Below are 27,503 nucleotides of genomic sequence, written 5' to 3' on the forward strand. Positions count from 1 at the left end.
TAGGTCAACTGAAAAACAATGAATGCTATATAATTGGGAAAAAATTATCATGTAGGGGGAGGATGATAACTTTGTTCAGAGCTGGAGTTTTCAGCTAATGGGAATCGAGCATTTTTCCCGCATCAGTGAGCCATTTTTTGCTCCACTTAAAAATGTGGGGGAAGAAGATCTCAACTTGGTCTAGTTAGGGTAAAGATGTTAACTTGGTCATATAATTGCTCAGCGTAATAATTAACTGGAAATATTATAATATTATTTATCAAAATCTTAAAGTTTTTTTTAAAGAAAATCAATTGCGTGGTCAAATTAAATTAACAAACATTTTGTAAATTCCTGCTCATCTCAAAAAGATCTCTTGTTTTATTTGAAAAATAATCTTTTTTTTTCTCTTTTTAAAATGTAAACATTTTGAACTGGCAAACTTTACATTTCTAAGTTAAAATAAAATTCACCATTAGTGTTTTTGCAGAATTTATTCTAAAAATTATTTTACTTTTGTTAAAGTTTTATAAGAAATAATACAGCTTCCTACTCACTGGCAAAATAAAAATAGATAAAAATTTCTACTTTTTGGACTATTTTTTCTGTAACAAAATTTTCCGGGACCCAAATGTATATGCAATCTAGATAATGATTAAAACAATTAGACCCTGGCCACAAATGATGTCAAGAACCAAAACAATTCAAAAAATATACTAATTAGACACGCTGTAAACGGCAGCTTGCCTTAAGCAACAATTAAATGTTTCTTTCGATGACTGCTCGAAAATCTTGTTACGATTTTTAAAAAAAAGCAACTCTCAGTTAATTTTGTAAGCAGCTTTACTCCATATGTTGACTTTAAAAATGACAAATCTTGATAAAAGCTATAAATGTTTTCATAGACACAAAATGAGGGCATTAGTGAAAAAAAATTTTTGAGCCATGATATTTTTGGGAAGTTTTGTTCTGCTTTTGCATCTGTACTAAGTTCAATCCAACTTGAAACAAATTCTCAAAAACGTTCGGAAGTTCACCATAAGTTGACGTTTTGTTTTCCATTCCGATAAATCTCAAGATGACCAAAGTTTGCTAAAAAGAACTTGATGTTTCATTGTAAAATTAAGTGAGTAAAAGTAACGAATAAATTGATAGCTGAGCATCCCATGACGCAGATATAAAATTTTCGTTTTAATTCAATGGAATGAAACTTTAGTTTGAGAAATAGACCTATAAGCTTCAAAATAAAGAGTTTAATCAAGCAAGTATGGCATTGTAAGAACAAGAAAAAAAAACAATTAAACTAGTGTTGTACGAATTGCAATACTATTTGTGGATCTGTTTTAGGAAAAAAAATTTGCGTGATACTTCAAAGATAGATTAAAAAGCAATCAACAAAACCCCCCAAAAATGCATTAGTTTTTTTAGGCAATTTTTAGTGATAGGGGTATAGAGGATGACAAATACGAATAAGGAAATAAACTGTTTGAGGGCTTTTGAATCTAATAATAGATCAAAAAAATCCGATTTAAAATTACGAGGCTCAAATATTGAGTTGAATAAGTCTGCAAAAAAGAAATGGAATTTTTTTCACCAATTATTTTTTTAAAAATGTTGGACAAAAATATAACATTTAACATTTAATGGGGTTTACGTGACGAACTTTTACGGCCCATTGCTGAGAGGATCTCCTCACAGAGAAAATTGGATATTGATTGTACTTTCCCGGTCCGAGTGAAAAATTTGGGGGTGATATTGAAAGGGTTGAAAATTGTACAAATGATCTCAATTTGAGAGGTAACATCCTTGTAAGAAGAAGAATTATACTTTTAGAAGGGTTTCAAACTGCGATGTTGAAAAACTGTGAAGGATGGGAGAACATTTGCAATGCAGGGAGCGAGAAATAGGTTAGAAATGGAAGCGGTTTTGGTGATTTTTGTATTTTATATTGCTATAATGCGCCACTAATTGGAATTAATTCGACACACGCTGTAAACTTTTGTCTCTGGAGAATTTGACCCACGAATAATATCACCCCTCCTCTAAAAAAGCCCTCCTATGTTTATGCTCTAATAACGCAATATGACGCCACCTATTGCGCCGTTTGATAAACAATTTGGTTAATTTTTATGTAGCAGTAGATATTTCTGAAAACTAAAAATTAATAATGGGGAAAATGCGTTATCTCCAGACAATCTAAAACATAAATAACGGTCTTTTCGGAAATTCTCATACCTAATAAAGTTTAGCTCAAAATTTATATGACTTAAGATAACATTTGAATTGAATTGATAATAGCCGATTCGAAGAGCTATTATTACTAAAATAGGGAGTTTTCAAAAGTGATGAGCCAAAGTACAACTATAAGAGTCGAAAGCAAAAAAAACTGATAAATTACCTGAATTGAACATGTTTTTTGGAATTAATTCAAGTCAAATTCTTATGTATTAAGTTTTGGCTTTATTTCAATTAATACAAAAATCGGACGAAAATTTCGTAAATTAGTGAAATAATTGTTTAATTTGCAACAAATTATGACTCTGATTTTATTTTGGAGAGAAAATGGTTTGTTTTGGTTGATGCAAGAAAGCAATTAATGAATTTTTACCGCAAATCCCGATTCACAGTTTCAATAAATTTTAAAAGAAATAATGAATAGTGAAAAAAGTACGAAGAATAAGTATTCACTTTTGCTAAAGTAAAGCCATATGTAATATAAAACCAAAAAAAAGTTGTCTCTTTTCGACTCAGAAAAAAGAGAAGAAATGTTACACTTTCACCGGAAGTGTAGAAAGAAGGATTACAGGCACACACATTGCATTTTAAAACTAACTTTGCATCGAAGTCCAGAGCAAATAAATTTAGACATAAAATTGGCACTGCCAGTTCTATTGATAGAATTGATAGTATTAACTCTGATATATGACCCTGTGTTTATTGCTATACCACCTTCTCAAGTGAAATAGAAACGTCTTTTTTATCCGGCTTAACAACAGCAGGGCTAAGGTTCTTTTTTTTAACTTACGTAATCCGTCCGTCAAAAACAGACGCCACCAATTGTCCGCTGGTTCATTTTATTATTTTTAAGGGCAGACCGGTTTGATTTTTGGCTCTAAATATATAGCGGAACACAAACATAGAAGCAAAATCAAATAAATTACACTCGAAAAAAAATAAAAGGAGGAGCAAGATTGCTCGTATCAAGGCGGATCTTTAAATGTTCCGATTGCCTTTAAGGCATCTGAAAAAGTTTTTATTTTTAAATTGATAAACTTAAAACAAATTACCGAAAAACTTCATTTTTATGCAAAGTGCAAAGTTTTCTTACGCAATGTCAATGAAAAGTACTTTGCTACTTATTGCCGGAAAAAAAATGCACAAAAAATTTGCCAAGTGTTTAGCCCCTTTAAACTTAGCTTTTTTGGTATCGAAGGCAGCCTCAGGATTTTTAAGGGCCGGCCGTATGTCGTAAAAATCAACATAAAAACCGTTTGATGACGCGGGATCAAATTCTTGAGTTGGAGAGCGTTCAATGCTTGCACCTTCTAAATCTGTCCTTTTTGTGTCTGTTCATACGGACCAATAAGGTTGCCTCGAATCAATTTAGAATGATTTGGGAGCCGTACTTTTTATCGCTCATGCAATGTTTAATGAAAACTGGTAGGCTCATTATTTATTTCAAATCGACCAAATTGACAAATTTTAAATGTCTCAATTTTGCTTTGTAGCTCAAAATTAGCTTTGTAGGTCAATATTAGACATTCGACCTAATTTCAGTTTCTACCGATTTTTAAAATTGGTTTGCAACAATTTAGCAGGAAAAAATGTTTTGAAAAAGAAACTATAGACAAAACTGCTCGTATCAGGGCAAAACCTTGACTGTTCCGACTGCCTTTTAAGGTCTATGGAGCAGTAATAACATAGAAAATTTAAAAATAATAAAATAAAATTAAATTTTTCTTTTCCAGAAAAGTTGAGATTTTTTGTAAAAACATCCCCCCACACGCCATATTAACTATAGCGTGATATAATTTGCTCCTATTAACAAATCAATTATGGCATATAATCTTCCTTGAACCAATTTTTAACTATTTCTAAGACGGATCAAATCTCGCTTACGCGTTAATAGCGCGAAATATATCCCGCGTTAATTGTCCCAAACCGGCCAAAATGGCAATCTGTAAACCCTCATAACTTTACGAAAAAAGATCAAAAGTGGAATATCTTTTCAAATTTAAGCTCAGGACAACAATACCTTTTGAATGATATAAAAAAAATCCGTCAAAAAATGGCTAGTAAAAAAGTCGAAATTTGTCTGAAGAAAAAAACCCCACCCTGAGCACAAATATTCCGTTACTTTCGTATCGAAAGTTGGAACATTCATTGTTTTCAGTTGAATTTGAATCTAAGTACTGTATTATGGTATGCTTTTTTAATTGCGCAAAAAACGTTTTTCAAATTATAAAGAAGTTTTTGTAATATAAAGCCGAGTCAAACGTTATGTTTAATGATAAATGGTATTAGGCAACAGACTCTAATGCTACAAATAATTTTTCAGATTGCGTAAAAATGTTTTCAAAAATTTATAATTTTTCAGGTTTGGTGCAAAAAATCTTTGATTGCTAGAAATATTTGTTTCCGGAAGCGGTACTACTATGATACAGTTTTCACTTGAAAATAATCAAACAAAACACCTAGAGCTCTCAAATTGTCTAACTATTATGAGTTCGACATTCAAAAATATGACGCAGTATATTTTCAAACAAGTTTCCTTATTAGTATTACTTAAAACCTCCTCTCTTGACGTTCTAAGTTGGAAAATTCAAAAAATGTCTAAAATGAACTTTGATGACAAACAATGTAACCTATTTTTGGTGGTAAAACCGTCAAATTTTTTGATGTAAAATTTGGTTGTAACCCAGTTTTGATTGTAATTTGTTCACAAACTGGTTTTCAGACTATTACATGCGAAATGCATGCAGGGCCTGTCTATCAGTGTTGCTTTTTTGAGTACCACTATCATAGTAGTACCCACGAAGAAACAAAAAGATAAATTTCTATCAAACTTTGGAGTAAAAAAAATAGTTTAAAAATATCGAGATATCAAACATATATCATAAGACAGAATTTTTTTACTGAGAACTAATACAAATAAGGCTCTAATGAGCAAGCAAGCAAATACGCAAGCGATCAACAAAAGAATCAATTATAAATTTCAACTTTTGCTATTTCAAAAATTTGTAACAACTTAGACCAACCGGGAAGTGGACTATAGTATGTTTTTTTAAGCCGCTGGTGATAACTTTATAATTCCAAATTTAGACTCTGTGTTCGGCTTACTGGCGCGGAAGAGTTAAGAGGGAGCTTTGAATAACAATCAATTCAAAATCTCAACAACGTCATGTCGCATTAAAACTTACAAAACAACCCTTACGGCATAGAGCACCTACAAAAATAACGCCCGACTAGCATACTAAATGAATGGAAAAAGCAATTTTGACACAACGGTATGACCAAGGAGTGAACTTATTATTTTTTAAAAACGTTCTTTCGTTTTAAGCCATGAATTACAATTTCAGCGAGACTTTAACTTATCCCAATCCCGGGATTAGCCCAATAAACCCTGACGAACAGTCATATATTTGCAGAATATTCTAGCATTTCTGAAGTGTCGCAAGTGCAAAAAGCTTCATGAGTCAATTTGAATAAAAAATTCTAAGCTTAAAGTATAAAAACTTTAAAGAAATTATAACAGTTTTCGATAGTTTGCTCTCACCGAGTTTGTATGCTAACAATAACAAGATATTATAGATATTACACCAGTTTGGTGTTGGCATACGCATTAGATATTTTGCGTGTAAAACAAACCCCTCCCTAGTTTTTAACGCCTCCCAAAATCACGCCTTGAACCCTTGAATTTCTGTTTTTTTTCACGGTTTTGTTTGAGTTTTTGCAGCAATAAAATATGTAACATGATCGTTCGGACCAAGTTCCGTAGAGAAACGTGGTGTTCTGTCGTGATTTTCTCGAAAAAAAAATATAGCATAGAAAGACGAAATAGTCGAGTAACAGAAATTTTGAAAATTTTTAAAGCCTGATTCATTCTAAATTAGGAAAAGTTCAAAAATAATTTTGTTTAGAGAATTGATAACTTTGTGTCAGAAATGAAAAGTTATTTGAATATTTTTGCATACCATTTTTTCTAAACCATTTTTTTGAAAGTCTCTGTGAAATTTATGTGCTAATTGCACCACAACCAACACTCTTTTTTTTTAAACAATCGTCATCAGATCAAATCCTTTAAACTGAGCTGTAAAAAAAGTGGGTGCATAATAGTCGTTATTTATAGCTGATTGTGACTACAAATTTGTATTTAAAAAAATTCTCTGAAATTTGTATTTCGATTTTTTTTCTCTGAGAAACCAATGAACTCATCTGTTGTAAATAAAATGTCAAAAAAGAGTTTGAGAAAAAAATTGACTTTAGACTGACAATGTCCAATTAACATGATTTGACGTTTTCTTTTTGTCAATTACCAACGGTTGAAAACAAAACAACTAGTTTATTTAGAAGTTTTCGGAGGCTTCACTACTCCAGCTTTTAAATAAGACTGGCCGAAAACAGCTATATTTCCCTAAAAAATGTTCTCTTGCGCTGGCAGTTGCTGTAATTGGCTTTAAAAAGAATGTAAATCTGGTATTTACAGATATTATCAGAGTCAGGCCAAAATTTTCAGAATATTGATTAACATAATTCACCCTAATTCTTCATGTTAACTTTACACAAAAAGAGCTTAAGTTTGGGCTTTTCAAGTAAAAATGTCGGGCTGAGGTTTTCACGCTTTTTGACTATTTACATGGACTATGACTGCCGACAATGCCACTCAAATAAATTTAATTTTGGTTGCAAAAACGCGCTTTGTAAAAATAGATCTTTCAATCATGAATTGGTTGGATTGGAATAGAAACTACATGTTAATTAAATCAAAGGTTGCTACATCAAAATATCACTTTTTTCATTAAGAACCAAAAACTGTTCTCTTGCGGTTGAACTGTAAAAGTACAAATTCGGGAGGAAAGGCCTCATTATGAATGGACCAAATAATGGAAAAAAGATCACAGGTTTACCAAAATTTTAAATAATCTGCGTTATTCTGAAGAAAGAAAGCAAATTCATGACTTTTAGTTAAATTTTGGCCGAATAAAAATACAGAAGATAATTCAACCAGGCTGACACATCCTGTGAGTGCACCCGAATCGAAACAGAAACTGATTATTAAAACACCTACCATTATCAGCGCAAAGCGCGCTCTTCGCCAAAGTTTTTTTTAAAATTCTGTCTGACGAAATGACAAAAGTTTGTACCCAGTTGTTTTTTTTTTTGCAGTCACAAAAATTTTTATACAATCTAGCAATCTAAACAAATTGAAGCCCTCAGCTCAAATTGATATAAGTTTTTTGTGTTAGACCAATTTGATTTTTAATACAAAAAATCAAAATGGTCGAAAAAAAAATCTTACAAAGTTTTCAAAAAACTTTATTTTTGAAAACTTTTATAAGATTTTTTTGTCGTAAAAGCTCATGAGCTTAAATTTTTTTGAAAAGCTCGCATTGATTGAACAAAAGTTACTCAGAATTATATTAAAACTGTTTTGGGTGGACTTGAGACTATGGGCAAAATATTTTTTCCATTCAAAACTTCTTTTACAAAACACATTTTGTGGTCCTAGATTTTTCCCAAAAGCGCCTTGAGCACCAATATATACTGCGCTAGTTTTGAGCGCGGAGCGATTGCTTAAAAAACGCTATGTTTGGTCAAAACGTTCCAAAAAATGCCCAACACGGAATTTTCTCGAGGCTTAAGTTTTTGCCTCTAATCAGATTTGGTAGCTCTAAGACATTGAAAAACATCACACTGAACAAGAAGATTATGAATTGAAGATTGAGTTTTTTGTATAAAGTAACAGTGTTTTATTTTCGGTTTTGTTTATTTTCGGAAGTAAATTGTAGCAAAGTCGGGTTATTTATATAGTGGTAATATATCCAGTTTGGAAACACAAATAAGCACGATAACTTTTTGTTATAACTAGCTTGGTTCAACTAGTTAGGATAAGATAACATTTCAGCCCCAGGGAATTTTCTGGAAATGTAATTCTGGAGGGGAATTAACAAAACACAGGGCGACTTTAAGCCCCGAATGGAGAAATCAATTTTGGAAAAGAAGTTCTTTGTGACCGGCTGAAAAAAGACACAGGGTAATAATCCATGCTAGTCCAGACCCGCAAGGGACAATAAGGCTAATTAGAGCGAGCTCGGGTTGTGTTGGAATTGATATTACACCATCATAGCAAAAACTTATCTTCCATGCTCGTATTTCCTGTTCTCACTCCTAACGATGACATAAAATTCAGTTGAGACTAAACAAAACAACAAAATAATCATGCCTTTTTGTATCAACAAAAGTTCTGGAACAGTAAGCCGGAATCATTTTGTATAAAAAGACAGTTTTTTGCCAATGCTTTCAAAGAATCAGTTTTCGGTTCAAAAATAACCAAACAATAGGTTTGAGTGACGCGTTTTATCAAGCGATCAATTGCATTTTTAATGAAGCTTAAATGATTTACTTACAAAAAAAATCCTGAGCAAGAAAGATTTTTCAAATCTAATTAGCCAGCGCCACGTGGCTATTTTGTTTGGACTCTTGCCCAAGCGAAACCTTTTTATTTTGTACGGCTATGGAAAGTTGGTTCAAGAGAACATTTTACCACCAAAATCAAATTAGGGAGGAGATCGTTCTTTTGGTTGAAACCATTCTTTTTCAACCAATCAGAATTCAGCACTTTGCATATTGCATATTGACTTTATTGTTTAATTTTGCCTTTCAATTTTTGAATGAAAATTGTGCTATTGGGCAAAAGTTTGAAGCTAAAATTGTTGAAGAAAGTATGCAAAAATATATCACTTTTTTATACCAGTTTGGGATAAAATGACTACAAATTCATTTTGCGACTCAAAATTTAAAGGCGTTTAAGAAAAATACTCGTTTTTTGACCAGTTTGCAAGGACTGATATCTAGAGTCGCAAAATATCAATTAAATAGAAGTACGCAATCGAGCTCATTGTTGTAAAACTAATGTGGGAAGAAAGTAAAAAAGTAAGAAAATGTAGACGTTTTGTTTTATGATGAGTTTGAATAAATTGCCTAGCTTTTAAGTGCTTTATATTACTATCCTGAATTTGTCTGTAATAATCGAATTTTTGTGTTGAAAATTTTCTCACGTTTTTCATCATTTGTTGTTCAACATGTTCAAAATGCTCAACAATAAGTCATTTAACAAAAATTTTCGGATTATCAGCAAAAACAAACGCTGATTTTAAGTCGGATCCACTTCGTTACATATTTTTTGACAAGCGGTTAATAGACTAAAAAAGTTTGACCGACTAGCATAAAAATTTATAAGTGAAAATCGTATCATCTAGAACAAAAAGTTGAAACACAAAATGCATTTGATATAAAAATCAAAATAGTTTACAAAAGAGATAGTATGAAAAGTTGTTTTTCACTTATTTCACATTTTGAAGGGCCATCAGCGAATGGTTCAAACCATTATAGGTCGAAATGTGACTGATTGCGATTAAGGTTTTCAGGAATTTCATTTGCTTGTTGATTGCCTGAAATCACAATAATCAGTTTTATAGTTCTCAGAAATGCAAGTTTCATTTTGAACGGATTATGACTGCTGTATTGTTTTTCTGAAAAATCAAACTCTGAAAATCATGCAAGAAGTTAGTTTTTCAAGCTAGTCGAGCCGTCACCGTTTTGACGATAAACGAATGAAATACTCTAAAAGTTATGATCGAGACAGAGTTAAATTTCATCTTGGAATGATCTCCAGTCATTTCAGGCAATTGTATAATCAACCTCAAAAAGATCCAATTAATCAATTTCCGACATTGAATTATTACAGTCAAGTTTTTTGATCAAGAAAATTCTGCCAATTTGAAATTTATTTTGAAAAAATTCATCTTAAAAAAGTTTATCTAATTTTGTTTGATAATTCAATCCTTTTCTGGTAAAGCCGTCCTACGTTTCTGTTGGTGATACAATTTAATTGAGTGATAATAAGTTTAAAAAAGTAGCAGCACTGATTCAAGCACACCTCCTTACTACAATAGTATGAATTTAAAAACTTTGTTCAACAGCGCCAATGAAATTTTTCATCAAGTGCCGAAATAAGCTTTAGAAGGCTTCAAACTTACCTCAACTCAAAATAATAACAATGTTATCGTATCAGGGCGAAGACCTGAGTGTTTTGATTGCCTTCGGAGGTCTATGGAGCAGTAATAAAATGAAAAAATTAAATGTTATAAGAAAACGAATTTATTTTGAGATTTTTTGTGAAAATCATCCCCCCACACGCCATACAAAATTCAAAAGGATAAATTTCGCTCCTGTTTATTAGCCAATTATGGTAAATAAACTTCCTTCAACCAATTTAATTGTCTCAAATTGGCCAAAATGGCAATCTTTAAACCCCCATAATTTAACGAAAAATGACCGCAGGCGAAATATTTTTTCAAAGTTAAGCTCAAGACAACAATATGGTTTGAATGATATAACAAATCCCATCAGAATGGCTATTTAATGATTCGAAATTTGACTGAAAAAAAACCCACCCCGAGCAGAAATATTCCGTTACTTTCGTTACGAAAGTCGGATAAAAAAAAGTTAAAAACGCATAATAAAACATCAAACTTTCAAGTTCAGCTCAATCTAGTTTCAAAAATTACCAATTGACTTTGTCAGAATAAAAAGCAGGACAATTTTTTTGTAAATGCAATTTACGATATAATTTTTTCAAAAGCCCAAAATAACGGAAATCATACATTAAGATTGCATAGATTTAAAATAACAAACAAGGTCAACTTATCACCACAAATAAGTGTATGAACAATCCATAAAATTGTTGGACAATTTCATCTAAGTTTTCGGGCTTACATCCAAAAATTTAAATGAGAACTTTGTCAAAAACTTACTATATTAGAGAAATACTACCAAAATATAAGAACAACAATGATAAACAGTTGGTGAGCATATAGCACAGAATGCTTCGACCACAATGATTAAACTGAGAGAATTCAAAATTGAGAAAAAAATTAGTTTTTTGAAAACCATGTTTAGTTTTTGATTAATGGGTGGTCAATAGAAAATCATTGGACTAAACGAAAAGTTAGTGAACATGAAAACACGAAAACTTGCAACACTTTGTACATCTTGGTTAAGGTACACTTCATCTAAATTTCTTTTTGTCTGCTTAAATAGTTTTTGGAAATTATTCATAGATTAAGGAAAATAAAGACAGCCCAAACGAGTTCTATGTTGTTTTACAGAATGTTTGCCCAAATTTTGAAGAAAAAAAACCAACTGTTTTATGCATTTTGGTTTTGAGTTTTTCTTGCAAAATAAGCTCATAGATCATGCCTTTTTGCCCACACTTTGGGAATTAAATTCAACAATTTCAGAACAAGGAACTGATGAAATTGTTTGTGGTCATTTGAAACCCCGAGTAAACTCTTTGCGACTAAATGGAAGGAGTCCAGTCGACTACATACAGTTTTGAATATATCCGAGTCTTCAATTAAGTTGTCCGATAGTACCGAGTCGACGACAGAGTTTGACGTATTCTGAAGTTGGTCACGATTTTACCTTGATTTAGGCAAATTCTTTTGAAGATTAGCCACATTTTCCCCACCATCTATGTATACATAGTCGCAAAAAGTTGGAATAGACAGAATTAATTAAAAAGAGCAAATGACTCAAAAAAAAATTTTGCACAAAAGCTAATTTTTCTGACACAAAATATGACTCAAGGTCACTTAAAAACTCAAATGTGCAAGCAAAAATTCCCCAAAAATGGCAAATTGCGTTTATAATTATTTCTGTCTGTTCCAATTTTTCGCTATAATAAGTAGCAAAAAATTGGAACAGACAGAAATAATTAAAAAGAGCTATCAACTGATTTCAACGACTTTTTCCTTGCAAAAGTTGAATTCAGACTACCTTGAAAACCTCACCGGGCAAAACTTGAAATGTGAGGTTGTCGATTATCCGACGGTTATGCAAGACTAATTTTCAAATATTTCGACAAAAATCCTCATGTTACCATAAACGATTTAACGAAAACTGTAAAAAAAGCCAAATCGACAGTTTATCGTGTCGTCTTACAACGACGTTTATCAGACATTAGTTATACTCAAAAAAGAGAAAACTTTAGGTAGCCCAAAAAACGGACACTATTGAAGACAGCCAAATGTTAGTCTACAAAAAATTTTGGCCGCTCTAAGCAATAAATTTCCAGTCTCACGATTTGCAATCTGCAATTGTGTTGAAAAATTATTTACGAGAAAACAGTATTCCTCTTCTCAAATGGCCCGTTTTAACCCGAAAACCAACCCGATCGAAAATGTTTGGGGGAAAGATCAAAAAACAGTTGGCTTTGGATCCGCCAAAAACTCCCGAAGAAGCCATCCAAAAAGTTCGCGACATTTGATTGTTTGCCCAAAAATTACGCACAAAATCTTGCCCTTAGTGTTCCTCGTCGTCGACTTCAAAATGTGATTGAAGGACGTGGCTACAAATTTTCAGCGAAAATTTCTGCTAGGTGAACTTTCGATTTTATGTTTGTTTCTTTTTTAGTTTTTGCTTTTGTCTTGACATTTGCTCTTTAATCAATTCTGTCGCTTCCAATTTTTTGCAAGTCTCTTTGCCAATTAAAGTTATCTTAAAACTAATTGCAATAGATTATCCAAAAATGAAAAGTATTAAAGTTCAGAACATGGCTCAGAAGTCGGATACAAATAAGACTGCGTACAAAACAAAGCTCCAAAGTTTTTTTCGATTGTAACAAAAAGAGAAGGTTGCATCTTTATTTATTCTCGCCAAAACGTTGGGTTAATTATAATTTTAAGTTAATGAAACAATATAGCAACAATGAAAGTCATAAATAAGTTGATTCAGTATCAATAACAATAATCCTTCATCATCCAAAAAGCGGATCTAAATTTCGATGAGTGAGAGGCCAGTTTTAAAAAATTCATCAGCCTTTTTCCAGGCTGGCAACGTTTTTTTTTGCATTCTTCAGACTTAGCCATACAAGAAAATAGCTTTCTAGATCATTCAAGCCTATTTTCCTCTAGAAAATTCTTCAATCAAAACATGAATTTAGGTTGCTCATTTGGACTTTTTGCTCAAATTTTGATTGAAATGAGTATTGCTCTATGTGCAGGGATTTATTATACAATTCAGCTCCAGCTAACGATTATCCATTAATGATTATGCTACCTTACTTCTCAAACCGATTTGGGAATAATTAAAAAAAAAATTACTTTTTTTCAGCCAATCAAAATTTGATGACTAGTACACATAAAAGCTGAGCTATTTTTTCCGACTAAAACAAAAGGACGAAAATACTTGGCTTGGTCGATTTGGATTTGATATAGTTATTTAAATAAGGTTCGCACCAACATGAGAAATTGCAGTTACAATGAGGAATCACTTCGTTGTACAAAAACAAGGGAGGCTATTAAAATGACATAAAATGTCCAAATGGCGCAAAACTTGCAACCAATCAAAATTCTTTAAACCCTCCCAAAATGACTGATTTTCACACTATGCTTCCTTAAACTTTTCGGTTCAAACCAGATTCTGATTGGCTAATAACATTATCTGTCATTCGACCATCCTGCCACAAAGGGATTAGTTTCCCATGGATTCGCATTGGGTGTTTTTGTCATGAAAACAGCCCCCCACCCCAATTTGCATTGGACTTACATTGATAGGACGTATGGAGCTCGTCTGAGACGTCGTAGCCCTTCATGTTGTTCGCTTGACACTTCCACGTCAGCTCGGGCTTCTTCAGGTCAATGTCTGTGATCTTGATTGACCTCTTCAGGTATTTGCCCTCACTCGTGCGGGTGTCGTCGATGATGCGCACCCAACCGAGTTCTATGTCATTGCCGTCCAGCATGAATTTGATCATGGGGGCTGAAACAGTTCAAAATTCCACCACGAGAACAAAGTGTCTCATAACAAGGGCCTTTCTTATTCCGCTCTAACTGTCAAATTTTAAATTATGAAATATGAAAACATATGTGAAAATATAAATGCATCTGCTCTATGTTGAAAGCAAATTATTTCCCAATCAAAATATAGTTTAAACATCGCGTTTCTAAAAAAATGATTGCCTGCCGAGTTTAAATGGGGCGGAATAAGTAAAAAGCCCCTAAAAGAAAGTTCGGTTTTAAATCCAAACAATTGCTACTGGGAGGTGACATGAATTTGACCATGGGGCTGAAATAAAAAGCTCAAACTGAGCGAACAAATTTTAAGGTGAAATTTCTAAGGTACTTCCATGTTTTTCTTTCAGCGTTTGCGTTTTTCAATTAATGTTTTGAAAACAATTAGTACAGGCGTTTCGAATTACTCCAAAAATGAAGGTAAAAATATCGTTTGCGGTTGAGAGATAATCATCCGTCATCAGGGGCGGTTTTATGTAGGGTGGCGGGTGGTGGGGTTGGGTTTCGGGATTCGAACCCATTACCAACCAAAGGGTACTATTTCCCCCCTTTGGTATTATTTCATGACGTCCATTTTCCGCGCCGAATAACCCTAAAAATTTTCTTAAGACACTTTCGGCGCCAAAATATACTAATTTTGAAGAGGAGCGCGCGCCGAAATTGGTCAAAATTTTCCAAATATAGGCCAAAAACGGTTTTTATTTCAAAAAGGAAAATTGTTCAAAATAGGGTTCTTATAGTGATTTAGGAGAGCTATGAAATTCATGTTGGTCGACGTAAAATAGTTGACAAAACGCTCAAAAAAATTTTGAAAATCCGCCCTCCCCTCTTGCGAAAATTCTAGATCCGCCCCTGTCTGTCATGGTATATAAAATTTTTTTATTGAAATAAATTTGAGTATCAGACGCAATTCACTGAAATGGTCAATCAAGATTTACCTGATTTGTTTAGGATGTCGAGAAATGGTTCGCTAACGATTATCTTAGTCTAAAGCTGAATGAAAATGATGAATAAAATTTAGTTTTCTGTTTGAATGTGAGATGATTTTTAAATCTAAGTTTGATTTTTTAAAATCTGCAGGGCTTGAAAATTCACTCACGTCGGAACGATGACACTTTTTTGTGAGATACAACAGCTGAAAAAACCCTCAAGTTAAAAATAGCTTTTTAATTTGCATCTGGTAGCTACAAAATATTATCTGAGGACAGAATCAGTACATCAAACTGAAGATTTTGATAGCCCGATTTAGTCCGTAAGAATCGACCGCCAGGACGAGGCACGCGAACTGCTTGCAAAGGCAGTTATTTTTCCGAATTGAGGCTCAAACTTGCTCAACAGTTGCTTGCTAACTCAAAACTAGCATCTACTTCGACAATGGCTGTGTGCTGGTCAAATTTCTCGACGGAAATAGTAATAATTAGCACCAGATAGCATCCGAAAACTGACGTTTTTTCATATGATGTAAACGTAAAACAAAACAAGTTAAAGTTGAATTTTTTTTTGCTGTTTAGCATCTGATTTGAAGTTGCTTTATTTTTCAAATCTTGAAGATTCAATGTTTTTAAGCGGTTGTGTATAAAGTAAACTAGGTGTACCTTGATTTCGGGACCACAAAAAGAGAAAACAAGCAATTTAAACGAAAATTTTGAGCATTGCTTCTCTACTTAAAAAGACAAAAACTGAAACTTTAGCGCTGAGCTGACATGTTGCCAAGCTGCAATCTGATGCTCCAATGATTAAGAGTTAGCCAACAGTCTAGATTGTTTGACTTATAAGCTACGAAAAAATGAGTAAGGTTTAAATTCTGTACTTCTGATTCAACAAAATTTCAAATTTATCTTAAGGTAGAATTATTGCATATGATCAGGGGCAGATCTAGGATTTTCTCGAGGGGGGGGGGGGGGGCGGATTTCCAAAAAACTTTCAAAATTTTTGTCGACCCCTTTTTAGGTCGACCATATTGATTTTTGAACTCTCGCAAAGCAGTTCTGTCCCTATTTTGGCCAAATTTTCTGCGCCGCTGCAAAATTTTGAAAAATACGCCAAGAAAGGCGTTTTTAAGCAATTTTTGGAAAACTTTGACCAAAAATTCGCGTTTTTTCGGCGCGCGCTCCCCCTCAAAACTTGCAGATATAGGCGCCAAAGGCGCCTCTAGAAAACTTATAGGGTCCATCACCAAAAATGTATATTGGAAAACAGTACAAAGGGGGGACCCTTTGGGTCGGCAGGGGGTCGAATCCCTGAGGAAGCGCGTCCGCCCCCTCCCTAAATCAGCCCCTGCATATGATCAAGTTTATTGTTTTATTGTTTTAATTGCTTGCTGGCTCATTTTTCGGAGTCGTTTTTTCAATACATCTGTTGCAAATTTAAAACTGCCCGAAACAAAAAGCGTGTGAATTAAATTTGTAGTTAATGTGAGTAAGCTTGCTTAAATCAAATTAAAGTCCAAAAAATGGTTCGGTGAAGAGAATTAAACAATTTATTTGAAGAACAATGCTTGAAATGTAAGATTCCCTTTCTGGTCAATCAAACAGAGCGTTTCATTCAAAGAACTTTATTCTGAAGCATCCAGAAAAAAAAAAACTTGTTTTCAGCAGTTTTTCCCGATTTTATAACAAGTCTTTTTGAAGATTTTTTTTTCAAATCGGATTGATTGATCAAAAATCTGTAAAAATTTATAAAAAGTCTTTTTCAAAATTTTTTTTTCAAGTCGAATTGATTGATCAAAGATGCCTCCGATTTCATCAAATTTAAAACTAAATGTTGTTGCTGCTTAAAGACAGCTTTAAGGATTATTGTTCCGACTATTGAAAATCGGGAGGAACTTTGTCTTTGGGTCTGTTTTAGTTTTTTTTCCACGAAAATGAGCTACCACAAATAATTATCGGAAAAATTTGGGTGGTACATTTTATTAACGCTCTTTCAGTCATGATTTGAACGACCCTGAAATTTTCCAAAAAAATATCGAGAAAAGTCAGTTTAAATTTTTTTTATTTTTAGTTTAATTTCGAACAAAAACATATGTAACGAGTGTAACGTTTGTTATATGAAAATATGGAAGTTAACTAATTTTTTTAAATAGTTTTAGGTTCAAAATTTAATTTTACGATCACGGAATTGTATATAGATTAATAGTTGAAACAAAAACTAAACAAGTTTTAAGTAGCTAAAATAAATTTAGTTATCATTTTATCGTATTTAACCAAACTTGTCACAAATTCCAAAGTATTTGGCTAAGATTGACCCAATTGTCATTTTTGAACAAACATAACGCTTTGTGCAAAGCATTTGAACTTCGAAGATTTGAAATATTACTTCTTTTTCATGTATAAAATGCTGCACGCAGTTTTTCCGGAAAAAAATTGAGTTTTTTATTCAAATAATCAAACAAATCCATTAAAAAAAATTCAGTGCATTTTTTATATTCTACTGTTTGTTTTAAAATTTTAATTTCAGAAAATTTTTATTTTGTGCAATTTTGCTTTGTTGGGAGAGAGACTCAATCGTAAAAAAACTATTTTCTGGAACTTTTCGTTTTTCGTAAGGATATTACAAAATTGTGTTCAAATAATATATTTTCCAGGTTTAGTGCCTTCATTATTGATATAAAAAGAAGACAAAATTGAAAAATAAAAACTGTTTGGAGTAAAATTTATTCTGAAGCTGCTCTAATCTTAAAAAGGCTGCACTAAAACTTTAAAACTCAAGGTGTCAATATCTTCATTTGGGTATAAAATTGTTTTGAGGAAAATTATGATTTCGATCGCCAAAGTTTGTCTGGATAAATTTTCTGCCGTTAAAGCTTTTAGAAAGTCAGAACAATCATCTCAGAATCCAGAAAGATCTGTTAATATATAGTCTAAAAAAAAGAAAACCTGGGTTTTGTGTTTCAGAGCAATCGTGAAACCCTTGAAACCAAAAAATTTTGTTAGATGTTTTTTTTCTATTCTACCTCATGAGATTTTATGAAACATAATAGTTAAGAAGTCATAGTTCGAAAACTTTAAATTAAATCGAAGTCTTCTCATTAAATACCCCTGATCCAACAATTGTTTGGAGCTACTGTTAAAATATTGGTAGAAATTTTTTTTTGGGATTTTTTCCGCTGTATTGAATAAAAACGTCACAGCAAGGTGTGAAATTATTCATAAAACTAACCATAACCCGTTACAGTTAGATCAAATAATAAACCGACTCGTCACGGAGCGTAATTTCTCTGGTTTTTTCAAAGCATTTTGGTTCCAGCTTGACCTCGGTTCTAGACGCTTATTCCAATCACCTCACAATCTATAGCTGGTTACGGCTGGTAACTTTTTTCAGGATTTTTGAAGCCGTTTGGTTCCAGTTTGATTTTGGTTCCAGCTTGATCTTGGCTCTAGACACTAGTAGAAGCCGCATATTTTTTGATAGCTGGTTACGGCGGATAGTTTTCTCAGATTTTTTAAAGTTTAATTTTATCCTTGGTTCCAGACAAGGATTCAGTTGAAGATTTCAAAGATATTTTTGCAATGATACTCCAGAAATCAGACAAAACTGCAAATAAACATCCGTGGCGCGGTGTAAAGGACTAACTCCGACTGTTTAGCATTTGCGGATACCGTACCTAGTAAGGAACCCACGTCCTTTTCAAACAAATCGGGACGGGGATATTTAAAAGGAGCCTAAAAGTAATTTCTTTTACAGTTTCCCCCCCAACGACAAAGATAGATATTTTGGTGAACCCACAACTTCACAAGGTTGTAGATTGAGACTAAATGTGTTTGGAATTGAGTAATTACTATTTTCAAATCAATTGTGCAACTTTAACGTAAAACTCAATCGGTAAAAATAGTAGGCCGGGTTGTGACGACGACTGCTCATCTCTATACAGAAAAAACTTTCTCGAAACCTGCATTGACTATTTAGATATAATATAAATAGTACTGAATAAAATTACCCAGCCCAGAAAAATAACCAATCTAATGCATCTAGATCTTAAACGGACTCAACATCGGTTCTCCGTAATGAAATGAACAGCTCGTATGTTGCTCCCTTTCCATTGTGGATAAATCGTCTTTAAAAATGCAGAAATTTCATGACAAAATAGAGGATCGTAACTACGGAAAAGGACCAAAAATAGCCGGCTGTTCAACAAACCGCCAAATCTTCAAGTCGAAATTATATCAGAATGACGTAAAAATTGCTTAGCGGCAGCAAATACCTGCTGTCATGTTGCATAAAGTATCAATTGTCGGCTTATTGGAATGTTATCTTATTTTCTGCTTGTTGGCCCTTCGGCTTGTTAGCCAACCTCCCAAAAATGCGACTGTCGTGCTTACATGGGAATCCGTCGGAGGAGCATTCGAGGGTCAGTTCCTCTCCTGAGGCGATGACCTGGGTTGACCTTGACCCCCCAGGGTAGTAGGTGGCAGTCACACTCACCATCTTCAGCTGCACGTCCTCGGGGGGCGCTTGTTCTGCACAGAAATTAAACAAAAAATGAAAATATTTATTTACTTTTAATTACTATTAATTTTTAAACTGTTATAAAAATTGCGACGAGAGTGTTATGTCAACAAATATTTAAGATATTTGAATACAAATAAATCACATTTTTTGCGTTTAAAAAACTATTAGGATAATGCGAGGTTTATTTTACCATGAAAAATCAACGTTGTGTTGATTCTAATTACAATAAAAAACCATCAAGTTTTACAGATACATACATGATCAAAATATTGCAATGGAATCATTAATTGAAAGTTTGCAAACATCAAAACGTAATCTAATATTCAACACGGAAAAAAGAGATGTTTTAGCCCATATTATAATTTATCAATAATAAAAAAGAGCTTTATTAAAAGAGTTAGTTTTTTCAATGGACAAATTAATAACACTGAATTTACCCGAGTAGTGATAATGAGGATGATTGATGTGACTCGACATTTCTGCAATCGAAGCAAACTTTTTCCCGCTTATAACGAAAATAATAAAATTTTAAATATGAAGAGCGAGTTTGGTGAAGCGGAATTCAATTGAACATAGTTTCATTTCGAGAAAAGTTACTAGTATTGAAATTTTACTGTTACTAACATTTTGATTTTAAGGTTTAATTCTTGCAAAAATGTTTTAAGACGTTTAATTCATATCTCAGTGACTAAAACATAAGAAAATATGACTAATATTGCTAATTTTTCTAAAATCAAGTTATGACATGAAAAAAAAAATTTGATTTGGGTTTTTTAAAAGCGAGATTGTTGTAAGAATGGTATCTTGTATGTGTATGAATGTGTTTTGGTATAAAAGTATGGGTTAAATATGAAATGCACCTTAGGGCTACTATTTTATAGCAGTCTCACCTGGTCCCATTTCAATTTACGACGAAGAGTGATTAGCCTACGGTCAATTAGAAGAAAAACGCAGACTTTGATCAACCTAATACAAAACACTGGCAATCTCATTATTAGCAAAAAAAAAAATTAGAAATAGTCAAAATGAGCTTTCAAAAGTTATATACTGTATATTAAATTGATTTATTGATACAATAGATGATGTGAATTCAGTAAAAAGGTATAACACATCAAACAATCTAATGATGATTAGGCTGACTGCGTTTTCTTCTATGATTGTGGGGTTGGAAAGGATAGTAAAAATTGTTGGAAATGGAACTTAAATGCTACTTAAATTGGAGATCAAAGTGTACCAGAACAGAAAAAGGCTAAAAAGAGATTCTTTGAAGCAGTCGTTTTCATTTTCAGGTACTTTTTTTGTCTTTAATACATCGAAGACAGAAAGGTATAGGTTACATTTTCTTTTGAAAAAATTTAGCCTCTGCGCATCGTAGATTTTTTTGTAGATTGATTTTAAAAATTTTATATAAATCAAGGATACATTTTTGCGGCTCACGTTGTTCAAAATGAAATAATGGCATTGGAAATTAGAAGTAACGAGCTAAAAATAGAACACGAATAGTTAATGGCTTGGGCGAACAGAGTTGTATCTTGAGAGAAGATTTAGAAAATAACCAGTTTCTATCAAACTTGTTTTAGTGAGAGAGGGAGAATGGAACCGAGCCAAAAAATGATTTACGAACAAAATAGGTCACCAATGCAAAATTTTTTGTCTACGTGCTTGCTTAGAGCGAGATTTGTATTGTGGCAGTACTAAATTGACAGCTATATGAAATCAGAAAGAAAAAAAATTTTTCAAAAAATTATTTTTTCGACACTAAAACTTTTGGAAAAAATTTTTTTTTATTCCAAAGCTGAAAAGACTTCAGTCTGATAAATCGCTTTAGTTCGTTTGACGTTCTTTTCAAATACTTTTAAATCAGAAAAAAACACGATCACACTCTATTTCGATGCGGTTTGAGCAGCAAGAGGAACGAACATCTTAGTCTACAATTTACTCGACAATTTTGAAATAATAGAGCATTAAGTTCTAAGACTCTGAGATTCTCGAAAGAGTTTTTGATCGAGTTAATTTTGAATGAACAGAAGGCGTTTTTAGTTCTGTTCTTTTTATAACATATTGTTCTGTAGCAGTAAATAATTGTTTGCGTAAGCATTCGTCATTTTCCACAAAAGCTGAAAAAATATTTGCTTTGGTTGAAAAATTTTCGTTGTTTGAAGAAAAATTGAAAAATTGTTTCTCAATAAAGCTTTTTTTAATTTCAAGATTTGTTTCAACGCTGGGAAAATAAACAATTTAATTTTTCGATCTTTTTGATTCATTTTGTCCTTGCATAATTGCAGAGCATGATTTGCCTACCTTTTTTTGCAAATGAAGATGAACAAAAAACGCAACGATCAAACATGAGCGCAACCAAATTTTAAAATACTTGCCTGAAAACAATACAAAAAACGTTGCCTGAAAAATTGTCTTCACTTCTTCCATTGTTTTTTTTTTTCAAACTTCAGACTGAATGTCGTAAAACAACTTTTGAAAAGTATCCTCAAACAGTTATTTTATTTTTGCAAGCATGTATTGTTTTTTATATATCTTTAACAATTCATTCAATCTCTTGTATTGAGTTGTCGTCTTTGTGGGTTTAAATGTCTGGGATCATGTTAACATTCTCTCCTCTGAAGGACTTTTGGGGAAGGACTTTCATTTGATTCTTAATTGAAAACTTCAGCTAGTCATAATCGAGTTTTTTACACGCAGCGCTAAGCAATTTGGATCCAATTAAAATAATGGGCTGGACGATCACAACTTTGTGTGTGTGTTTGAGATAGAATGTTCTTTAGATTCATCGACTCAAATAAAATATTTTGTTAACCTGAGACCGAGTGGTCTGCTGATTTTTTTCTAGCATCATAGGCGACAGTTTTCCCTCTAAGTTTTGCGGCAATTTATTTTCTAAAACATTTAGGAGAAGAATTCATACGGCTCCTATGGTATATGATATCAAAATTACAATGGTTTTTGAGTAATTTTTCATTCAAGCGCAGCAAAAAAAATCACTGTTAGTCTTGGAACTTCGCAAGTTTAGAAACTGATATTCGTAAATATTTGTTCGGGCTCCAAAATTGAACAAAGACAAATTTTGGAGCCCGTAAAAATTTCCGGGCTCCAAAATTTTCGATCCATTTAGATTTAAAATTTTTTTAGTGCGGCAGTGGTTTAATTACACATTATGCAAAAATCATTGATTTTGTTTTTCAATCAATTTATTTTGCTCAGTTTGTTGATTTAAAAATTGGACCAAGAAATTGTTCCGCTAATCATGTTTTACAACTGCAAGCTTAATATATGTTCATAAAAAGCGGCGAAAAAAATTATCGGAGTAGGTTGACCAAAATGGTAAAAGATGAATCTTTAGATAGTAAATGATTCGCTTTTAGGTAAGACGTCGTCACTTCGGAGCCGTTCATAAATTTTGACTTAACCGCTCAATTAACTAAAGAAAAGCTTTTTTTTAATGGCATCAAGGCATAAAGCAAGAACGAAAACAAGAGATTTTACAATGTCAAAAATACTCACTTTCATAGCTGTACCTTTCTTGACCTGTAACTTTTTTCTTTTTCCCCATTTTCAAAGCCAATTTAAAACAATTGGATAACTTTTTTGCAATAACTACTCGAAGCAACAAGCGCGGCCATTTCAACTTCTGATTAGAAATAACAAATGTTGGCAATCAGTTGTCTGTAATTTTTTCAGGGTACGATTAAATTCCGCGGGTACACAATAAAATAACCGTGATGATAGCTACTACTTCAAAACAATTTTAATCAAAAAAGAACAATCGTTATCAAAATGAAAACGCAAGAAGAGTCCGTTATCATTTGGCACCAATAAATGGGAAGCAGAAAAATATTATAGGCACACATCATTAAACCTCAACAAGCACAATTTTTATGTTTGTTCACGTGTTATCAAGATTTTTATTCGAGAGTTAAATGAACCGTATTAATAAAAGGGGGAATTTTGGGCCGAGATGAACTCAAACTGCAATTTCGAGCCCAACAGTTCGAGATAAAATATGACAATTTGATCATTAAAATGATAATACTTAAAGTTGATTTTACATATGAACGGTCAAAATAATTTGCACTAAAACTCGATTGAAAATGATCGAATTTGGGACAAATTAACACAATTTATAGCAAAATTATGCAGTATTTTCGATTTTTCAGTACTGCGCAATAGAGAAATTGTTTTTTTAAACAAATTTAACGTTGTTCATTCGAGTAAACTTTGCTGAAAATAGGACTGAAAATTAGTTTGCTGAAAATATCAACCCTTGAAATTATCAGCAAAATAAACAGCCAACTATGACTTCGTTGTGAATTAGCAGTGAAAGAAATCTAGTTGGGAAGTTGAAGCTAGGCGAAGTTTTGACATTTGTGCTTAGGAAATGTCAGCAATCTATTAGTTTTGTAGGGTAAGGATGTCGACTAAATAAATTCACGCCTTTCGATTTCAGATTGGCTTTGTTCTGACAGTATAATTCACTGCTTAGCTCTCAATTTTTAACCCCAATCTTAAAGAGAACCCTTTTGTAAAATTGAGTTTATAACCTAGTTAGAGCAAAGAAAACCATGCAGTCTTTGAAGGGTTCAGAAAAATGTAATTTCATGGGTATTTTAGCGCTGATGTAGACTTCAAAAAAATTCTCAGTATGATTTTTTGGTACTCTGAAAACCTATACCAGCCGTGTGAATGAAAAAAAAATGCTTTCAGGAAAAGAAAAAAAAACAAGTAATATAATGTTTGTTTTTCATTAGGTCAAATGCTGAATTATAAATAGCATTTTGCCTAAAATGTCTCGTTAAAAGGTAAAAACTTGAGCTCTAAATTTGCTAAGTACTCTTGCTTTGCTTTCAATTTATGTGGTTGTTTTTTATGGTGAGGGAAATTGCCTCTGATTTTGAATTTTTTCTAACCCCTCAGGAATAAAAGGGTAGCTTTTTTGTTTATTTGCTTATTGCTTTCGCGAAGTTCGTTAAAAGCGTTTAATGAGACAATGCTTCCACCTCATACTCGCAATGGCTGTAAACTTCAGTCATATTACAAAAGACTTCATATTAAGAAAGTCACGCCATTTGAGGGTTATATTTAGCACTTTAAAAAGTTGCGTCAATTATATTTTCCTCCACCCAAAGTCATTGCTATTTTTCTGATCGATGCAAGAAATTATTTATCAACACGCAGATTTCGTATTCTACAATTTTTTTAAAATTATTTCTTAAGCTAAAACTGAAAAGGAAATCAAATTGAGGTAAAAGGGCAATCAAGTTAAAGAAAAAAGAGTTTGATAATAAAAGGTTATTTAAAATGAAACTTTCCTGGGTCTTTTGAACTTTTTCCCGTGTAACCAAAGTATTCTTAAAAAAAAATTTTCACTTTTTTAGACGCAGCAGATTGTTTTCAGAGGCGGATGAAGGATTTTCTCGAAAAAGGAGAGAGAACAATTTTCAAACATTTTCAAAATGATCGTTTATCTTTTTTGAGATTAAAATACGTGGTAAAAGAACAATTTAATTGCATAAATACAATATACAGCTTCATTTGTAGTCAATTGCGAGCTTCAACTAATAAGCTGCCTTCAAGGACCAAATTGGTTCATTACTCCAATCTATAAACTATATTTCTCGAAACTTCTGAATCCAAAAACAGAACCCTATTTATATTCTACTTATAAACTGGTTAATGATCAAGTTTATACGCCCACAAACAAGTTTTTAACATTAATCATTGCATCACCTCTGAAGTTATCAGTTTCGGAAAAAAAACATATGCCAAAAAATATTTAGAGGCGCAATAAAAAATTAAAACTATTGTGCCCAAAAATTTCGTTTAATTTATAACTTACACTATGCTCGCTAATCTCCAAACGAAAATAATTGAATCCAAATTCGTAAATTAATAAGAGATATTTATCGGTAAATAACTCAAGCAATAGATAAATTTCGGTATTTTTCTATTGATCAGGACATCATACAACATTTTTAGCATCTGTCAGTTTTTGGTACAAATCGGCGCAAGCTAGCCACAAAAACCGGTCGGTCCTGTCCTTGAGACAAATTGCTCTTTTTGGCGGTCAGTCTTAATCAAGGCTGAACCGAATTAGAACCAAAAAACAGTTAAAATAGGATGTAACCCCCAGTTTTTAGTATATTAATACATGGGCAGGTGGGGGACTCGAACCTACGTCGTTAACCTATATAATCGGCGTTAGCTTAGGCCACTCGGCCAACTGTGCTTATTTTATATGCATCTATACTTGTTTTATATGCATCTATACTCTACATTTGCATTGCAACATCCTCCCCCCCTGAAGAAGGAAGAACCGGAGCGAGCTTAACGGTCGGCCGCGTGACTTCACGGGTTGCGGTCCTGACAAGGGCGGATCGGGCGCAACCGTCCTGTCCGTAGTTTAGCTTGACGATTCGGGCGAGAGGGTAGTACCCACGCGGACTATCGGGCTCAATCACCCACACGAGATCGCCTGTTTTAAGAGTGAAGTCAGAATGAGTGTGCCACTTGACACGCTTATTCAGCGAGGGAACATATTCTCGAAGCCAACGAGACCAAATCGCGTTAGCATATGACTGCGCTCGCACGTACCTTTTCTTGTGATCGAAGTGCTCCCCGGGTAAAAGCAAAGGAAAGCTTGTGGCATGTTGTCCAAGCAAAAAATGGTTTGGGTTTAACGCTTCTAACTCACGTGAATCGGTACTAACGGGAGTGATTGGCCTCGAATTCAAAGCCTGTTCAACTAAGCAGAGTGTTGTTCCTAACACCTCTTCAGTGACTCGCCTACTGCCTAGGATATCGTACAGCACGCGCTTCACGCTTCGGACGAGGCGTTCCCAGGAGCCGCCATGATGGGGTGCGCCTGGCGGGTTAAATTTCCAAGTAACACCTTTGTATGCAAAAATGGTCGGAGCCATGCCATTCCAGCTCTTGATGCAGGCAAGTAATTCCTTTTCCGCACCAACGAAGTTCGTGCCATTATCCGACCAGATTGTGCTTGGCGTACCACGGCGCGCAACGAACCGTTCAATGCCCATGACACACGAACTGGTGTCCAGAGACGGTACAATCTCAAGGTGTACAGCCCTGGTGGTGAGGCAAGTAAAAAGAAATCCCCATCTTTTTTCCGTGCTTCTGCGAACCGGAACGTAAAGCGGTCCAAAGTAATCCACACCCGTATGATTGAAGGGTGGTTGCTTGTATCCGAGACGTTCGACCGGTAAATCGGACATAATTGGCTGGATGGTGCTTGCTTTGCGTTTACGGCATGTCACACATTGATTTTAGATAGACCGAAGTAGTCGACGCAACCCAAGTATTGCATATTTCATATTTAAAACGGAGCGCATGTAATCTAATTCTTGATGAAAATGCTTATGGTGGAGGCTGCGGGCCAACAAACGAACTAAGGTATGTCGGGCGTCGAGTATTATTGGGTGCTTAGTATCAAACTCGGTATTCACTAAGCACACAATCCGTCCGGTGGAACGAATGATTCCAGCGGGACCGATAAATGGCGAGTATGTGGCAATTTTACTACTATTCTTAATAGGTTTGCCAGCGGTGAGTGCTTACCACGAAAATGCTTATGTGAAGGCAACATCCTCAAAATAAAAGCGACTACTCGTTTATATCTTGTAAAGGAACTGAACCTTTCCCAATTGAACCCGTGTTCGGGATGTTTAATTGATGTGACATCGGTGACGAAGGATGATGATGTCTCCAAGCAATTATCAACATCACAAGTAGGACCCTTCAAACGAATTTTATTGATTACACGTTCGTCGGGTATAAACGGCCAATCAGTAGTCCTGAGAATGCTCGGACCAATAACCCAGCTGCTATCCTTGAGGGCTTCCGAAGAAATCCCCCGCGTACCGGTATCAGCTGGATTATCGCCGCTCAGAACATGGTGCCACTCATCAATAGTGGTCGACTTGAGGATTTCGCCGACACGATTAGCGACGAATACAGGTAATTTTTCAGTGG

At 33.7% G+C, this 27,503-nt stretch overlaps 1 protein-coding gene across 1 annotated transcript in view; it reads right to left on the minus strand.

Annotated features, from left to right (window-relative positions):
- LOC134853899 (uncharacterized) overlaps positions 1-27,503 on the minus strand; it is a gene marked incomplete in the record, with an annotated part of 183,882 nt that overhangs the window by 52,270 nt on the left and 104,109 nt on the right. Inside the window, 2 exon segments of the mRNA XM_063869861.1 lie at positions 13,810-14,022; positions 19,373-19,510. Of these exon segments, the coding sequence (XP_063725931.1) occupies positions 13,810-14,022; positions 19,373-19,510 (351 nt within the window).

The sequence above is a fragment of the Symsagittifera roscoffensis genome, chromosome 9 (genome assembly GCF_963678635.1).
Source record: "Symsagittifera roscoffensis chromosome 9, txSymRosc1.1, whole genome shotgun sequence".
NCBI lineage: Eukaryota > Metazoa > Xenacoelomorpha > Acoela > Convolutidae > Symsagittifera > Symsagittifera roscoffensis.